General features: G+C 42.5%; 1 protein-coding gene across 13 annotated transcripts in view; it reads right to left on the bottom strand.

Moving 5' to 3' along the window:
- Nucleotides 1-3,735: 3,735 nt before the first annotated feature.
- Cadps (calcium dependent secretion activator) overlaps nucleotides 3,736-6,322 on the bottom strand; it is a 456,343-nt gene continuing 453,756 nt past the window's right edge. For all 13 annotated transcript variants that reach the window (XM_059274214.1, XM_059274212.1, XM_059274215.1 and 10 more), the window contains one exon: nucleotides 3,736-4,980. In XM_059274214.1, coding sequence (XP_059130197.1) covers nucleotides 4,801-4,980 — 180 coding nt within the window. In that variant the 3' untranslated portion in view covers nucleotides 3,736-4,800. The remainder of the gene's footprint in view (nucleotides 4,981-6,322) is intronic.

Here is a 6,322-nt window from a genome sequence, read left to right as displayed (position 1 = left end):
ATAATGTATTTAGTCCATATCTATCTTCTGTTCTCTCTCTCTCTCTAACTCCCCTGGAACCCATTCCCATCCTGTATCCAATTTCCCATGTTTTCTTTCTTGTCTTGTTCTTAGCCCCCTCTCTCCTCCTTCCTCCTCCTCCTCCTCCTCCTCCTCTTAATCTTCCTTTATAACCCATGGAGTTCATTTAATGCTGTGTATATGCACATAGATGTAGGGCCATCTACTGGAACATGGGAGACTACCACGGACCAAGCCACTGGAGAAAACGGATTTTCTCCCTTAAGCAGCTATAGACTGCCATAAGCTCCTCAATCAAGGGTGAGGCCTTCCCTATTCACACTGAAGTGTTGACTGGCCTGATCTTGGTAAGTCTTAAACTTGCAACTATGGCTGTTGTAAGTTCATGAGGGCAATAGCCCTGCCATGTTCAGAAGACAGTATTTCACAGCAGTCATCCCTGACCTCTGGCTTTTGCAATCTTTCTCTTCCTGCTTTTTTCCCTTGAGTCTTGTGGGGCGGTGGTGTAATACGATGTTCTAGTTAGGGCTGAGAGCATATTTCTTAATGCTTTAAGTAAACAGGTATTTGCTGTGTGGCAACTGTGTGCTCTGGGAGCTCATGGGAGTTCTGATCTCTGTAGAACTCAGCCCAGTGACTAATTGTACTGCCTCCCTCCACTGTGCCTGTCCTATCCTGTCCTCTTGAAGGTTCTTCAATTGGAACTATTCTGTGAGCCCGACTTTCCTTCTCCCTCCTCTGAGTCTTGTACTATTTACTCAAGAGAGGCTTTTGAAGATTCATACTACCCAAGGATTCTAAGAGAAGAACAACCAAGTCCTCTCCATCTGTGTCTTTTCCTCCTTCGTTCAAATTCTGTCTCTACTTATGAGGGTACTGGGGCTAGAGTGGGAAATCTGGTACAAGCAGATCTTCCTGACATGGAGAAGAATGCTAAGAAACACACAGGGATGTAAATAACCTGCTCAGGAGCAGCTGTGGTGCTACCAAGAGAGAGCAGCAGAGGGTGAGGATCCACACTAATGATTCACAATGTAGGTGACTTTGGAAAGACTTCCTTGGGAAAGTCAAATTTAGCTGAGAGTTGAAAGATGGGAAGAAATATCACTGGGTGGGAGCCCAGGTGGGAATAACCAGGTGCAGAGTGGAAGTGGAGGTGGCAAGTGCAGAGTATCCCAGAGAGCAGCGGGGCTAACAGGAACTGCTGGAGAGGTAGGTAGGCAAAGTAGCCTTGTGTGCTACTTTAAGGAGTTTGAGATTCATTCTAAGAGAAAAGTTGGGAGCAATTGGTCACCTTTAATTAGGGGAGGGCCCAGATTACACTTGCCTTTTAAAATGACCACCCAACTGATGAGAGGAAATGGGTAAGAGAGCCAAGGTGTTTTTAGCAATGAGTGTGACCAGAATGTGCTCATGATGCATGGATTTATTGTTAAGTGAAGGGTTGCTATTCTATTACTCCCTTGACATCTCCTTTATCTCCACAGCCTTCAAATGGTTCTAGAACTTTCATCTTCCAAAAAAGGAAAGATTCAAACTTACATGCATGAAAGAGGCTATCCAAATCACCAATAAATAAATTCACAGGGAATCAACTCTGTTTTTGTAACCTAGGAACTGCCATCATAAACCACTAAGTCACTTAACAGAATGTCAAAGCATTAAAGAGTGGTAATACTTGGCTTTCTCAAGGAGAAGCATCAGGATGCTGACACACTGTTGGTGAGGTTGAAATGTCATGGAAAGCTGGCAGTATCTTCCAAAAATAAGCATATCTTTAGCCCTGTGGCCCAACAACTGCACCAGAGCATGTACAAAGGATAGTCACAGAAGCAGTCCTTATAACCACCCTAAATGGAAAATGGCATTGTGACATGGATAAATCTGTTGTGGCATATATCAGAATGCCATATAGGTGGGAAATGAACCACAGCTATCTCAGCAATACATGAGTGAATGTGTCCTGTGAGTGTGATTACATAGAAGGTTAGAAGAGGAAAGTCTTTCCACACATTGGGAATAAGGATGGTGGTTGCCTTTGGCACGTGAGAAGTAGAGGTTGGCAAGGCTTATGGGAAAGGGGCTCATCAGGACAGTAGGTGATTTCTATTTCCTGACTTAGTCTTTGTGTGTGTTTTGTGAATGTGTTCATCCTGGGGTAAAATACTGAGCTGTGTTTTAGGATTGATTCTCTTCCGTATGTTTGTTCTAAAGGAAAAAGAGAAAGCTCAAAACACTGGGGCTCTGGTCCTTGGTTTGTGCTTCTGGCAGGGGTGACTTGAGGGTTAAACTTGGCTAAAGCTTCCTCTCTGATTTTTCTTGTGTCATTTCCTATCCCACACACTTTCCCACATTGCTATGCTGGGGGACACCATTTAACAGAGTTCTCCATGCTAAGTGGTGAGGAACTCTATTTGGAGGGAATCTTACTTCTCTTTGACCTTGACTTTGTAGGTGTAGTCTTTTCTAGCCTGGCTCTCTTCATGCCCTTTGGTTATACAACCTGCTCACACAGTTCCCCTCCAGGGATCCTGAACACCAACCCCCGCATGCCAAGCTTTAAAGGCTAGGATGCTTCCTCTTTACTTTGCATGTTTTAAAATTGTCTGTACTTCTTGCATGAAGTATGCTGTAGTTTTGCAACACTGAATATAACAAAAACATTGTTTGAAATCATAGCCTTTCTCTTCTGACTGACCTAACTATGTAGCTTTGGGTAAATTAGCTAATCCTTTGTGCTTTTTTTGATGGGGGGTAGATGGGGGTGTTGAGACAGGGTCTCATGCTGCCTAGGCTAGCCTTAAGCTCAGTGAGTGGCTAAGGCTGGCCTTGAACTCCTGCTTTTCCTGCTTATAAATCCCATTGCTGGGATTAGATGTGCGGTCCACCACACGAGGTCACACACCCTTTGATCTTAATTCCGTCTGTAATAAGGAAAGCAGTGGTGCTCTCAGCCTATTTGTCAAGAGACTTCAGTGAGGCACTTGATGGAAGACTCGGAGCTTAGACTAGCTGGTCAATAGAGTGCTTGCACACCCACCCAGAGCAGGAAGAACTTGGTCCTGTAGACCCGAAGGAGTAAGCAGTGGGGGTGCCCTCTGGAGAGCCGCTTGCTGAGAACGACTGGCAACCATTCTACCCTGCCCTCTTGGGAAAGCAGGCCATTTTCGTCAGGTCTTAGTCCCATCGAGAGGTCAGCCTAGTTTGTGACAGACACAAATAAGGCAAGCAAAGGGACACATTTAATTTCTATCAAACACAGGTGATTATATTGTTAACAGGAGCTGGGGAGTGAGAAGAGTACTCCATGTCTCTTGAATCTTGAAAAAAAATGCTTTAACAAATATATAAGAATCATATATAATTGGCACACACTTTGTTTGAATGCAAACACTGCTGTTAAAGTGGTGCTTAAAAACAGTTTGTTGGCCTTCTCTCCATACAGGAGAAACATTCCTCTCGTTTACACCACTCACTTGCTTAGCAAACCCTTATTTATCCTATGATGCAAGCATAATCTGCCCAACATCAGATCCTGAGTTAGTGGAGTGTGAATTAGTGGAATTCTAGGCTGTCTCTCAACAGCCCACAGCAACAGTGTCAAGAAAGCTCTAGAAAATCACCTCTGCCCTCCCTTTTCTGTCTCTCCCTGCTGCTTAGGCTTCAGTGGGGCTTTCAAACAGACGGAAGAAGACAGGTTCAAACACACGCTCCTAGGACATTTGAATAATTATTTATTGAGAAGCCACAGTTTCCTACACTTTTACAACTGTAGGCTTTTATATAAGGCAAAAAGCAAGATGGATCCACTACTTTCCACAGAAAGAAACAGCTCTACAGCAGGCCCCAGGGTCGCTCAGTTACAGATCAAAGTGCAATGTACGTGACAGATATAAAAAACAGTGTGGAACAAAATAATCGAAATTATGGTTACAGTCTACTGGAGGAAATATCCATATCTTATTATAAATACATTTATAGTCTAGGGTTGTCATTTCAATAGGTTTTGTTTTATTTTTTACATATACGATTATTGAAACAGAAAAGTATAATGTAACATTTACTAGGATAAACTTTGACAGAGGATAGTTGGTCTGAACTTTGCTTGATGCTAAGTCCTGATCAGATGGCCCCCTTGCCATGACAATTAAAATAATTAATTAATTGTTATGTAACTTTTTTGGTGGGGGAAACTACACGGATAAATGCGAAGCTGGGTTAACCAGGACACAAGGGGTCCATTGCTTTCAGTTTCAGGGGATGAGAAAAGCTAAAGTTGGCTGTTGGAACTGTGCCATTTTTTCCTTCCCATAAAACAAGAACAAAACTGAAATCCAAACCAAGCAGATCTACGTGCTTAAATTAATTTATTCATGTGCTCATTTAAATCCCTGGTACTCACATACACGAAATGGAGACGTGGAAACACCCAGCACAATTGCTCCCACGTCCACTTCCCATCAGTGCATACGCAGTGTGGGATGAGCATTGTGTTCTGCTAACAACAGGGACACACCTAGCAGCTGAACTATGTATTCTCTCCAGGAACAGTGTTTAAGAATGGTGTTCCATATTGCTTGTAAACATACAGACACAGAAATCAGGAAACCATGGATCTGAAGGTCATTTGCTAATCTTGGTACCACATAGCTAAAATGGTAAACGTCTCATGGGTATGGTAGTTGACAGAAAATTCCCTAATGGAGTTAACTAACAGACTAAGGACATGCATTGATTACAGGACTCCATCCCAGTGGACTCTTGGACCCAGAGAATGGTCTAATCATCTTCTTCATCTTCCTCATCGCTGTCCTTCATGCTGATGCCCTGTAAGCCCCCACCCTCACTCACTGACGCCGTAGCTTCCTCCACAGTGAGGCGGTTTCGGATGGTCTCATAGGTCTTGCTGTTTAAGGTGGAATCCAGGACCCCTTGCAATCGGAAATCTCTATAGGTTTTCTACAGGGAGAAAAAGATAAAGTGGTAAGGAAGCTCTCATCATCATGGTGAGGAGGAAGAGGATGCAAAGCAGGGACATGTGTAAGAGTCATGACTTTCAGCTAAGTGCCACTTTTTAAGAATCGAGAAGTAAAAAGTCACTCCCTTCAGATTTTACTTGGACTGAGAATGGAGACTCCACTGAATGACAGAAAATGAGAAACTGTGACAGGATAAACTGCATTAGATGAGACAAAGCAAAGAACATAAGCTTGTGTTTATTCAGATCCACAAAGGGAAATGTTTCATAGCTCTTTTCCCTCCCCGGCTGCTTCTTTCCCTTAGGTTATTATAACAATATGATCGGCAGTGTACAGGGCTGGAACATACACATAATGAGTGTGTCAATTGATTATGGTATTTTGTGATTTCTGTTGCAGTCTGGTCTGTGGATTTTTTGCCTGTTATAATTGCATGAGCCACGTCCCTCTGTCTCATTCACAAGATAGACATATGCATGTTGGTATATGAAACCTATTATGGGCAGCCACAATGATGGACAAGATGGAGCGCTAATGCCTCATCAATATGTTGTGGGCATGTGACTCATGTCTCATCTCCTTAGGAAAGATCTGTATCCATTTTTCTCACAACTTTATGTTCTCAGAGAAGAAATTTGGCTCTTTTTCAAGAACAATGGTTGGTGTTGCTACACCACAGCTCCTTTGTTCCTTCCTGCAGTTTCTCTCGGATTTCCTTAGGTATCCCAAGGACTGTTTCCCAGAACTCCTTTGGTGTTAACTGAACATGACCAGAAGCATGAACTATTGCCTAGTTTATATTTTTTTAAAATGGTTTCTTTCTAACTATGAGTTTTCTCATCACACTGCGTATCATTTCAGTGACTAATTCTCCTCTTTGTTTTACCTGTTCATATAGGAAACTTGATAAATGGTCAAGGGAGAGAATAGTAATGTATTTCAACATGACTCCCATATTATTTGTATTTTTAATAGTTTATTTAATGCAGTTATGATATCAATAACCCCAAGGTCAACACACTTTTTAGGTCACAGGCTATAGTGACTGTAAAGCTAATCAGTGAATGCAGGTTGGTTGGGTGAAGCCCAGTCATGTGACATTATGGACAGGATGATTCACCACACATTTATTTCTCTTTATAAGGTAACCCGGCTTAGATATTGTTCCAAAGCCATCTTATCATAGCTTTAGTACAAATCTCTGGAGAAGAAGGGAACAGCCAGGTAGCTAACTTATCAACTGTGTTTTCATGTGATGGGTGGGCAGGAGGCTGACTAAATGTTAGGTCCAGAGTAGATCACATAGCCACATGACTTACTAG

Source organism: Peromyscus eremicus, chromosome 9 (assembly GCF_949786415.1).
Source record: "Peromyscus eremicus chromosome 9, PerEre_H2_v1, whole genome shotgun sequence".
Taxonomy (NCBI): Eukaryota; Metazoa; Chordata; class Mammalia; order Rodentia; family Cricetidae; genus Peromyscus; species Peromyscus eremicus.
The sequence above is the reverse complement of the archived record's forward strand: the minus strand, read 5'-3'. Positions and strand labels throughout refer to the sequence as shown.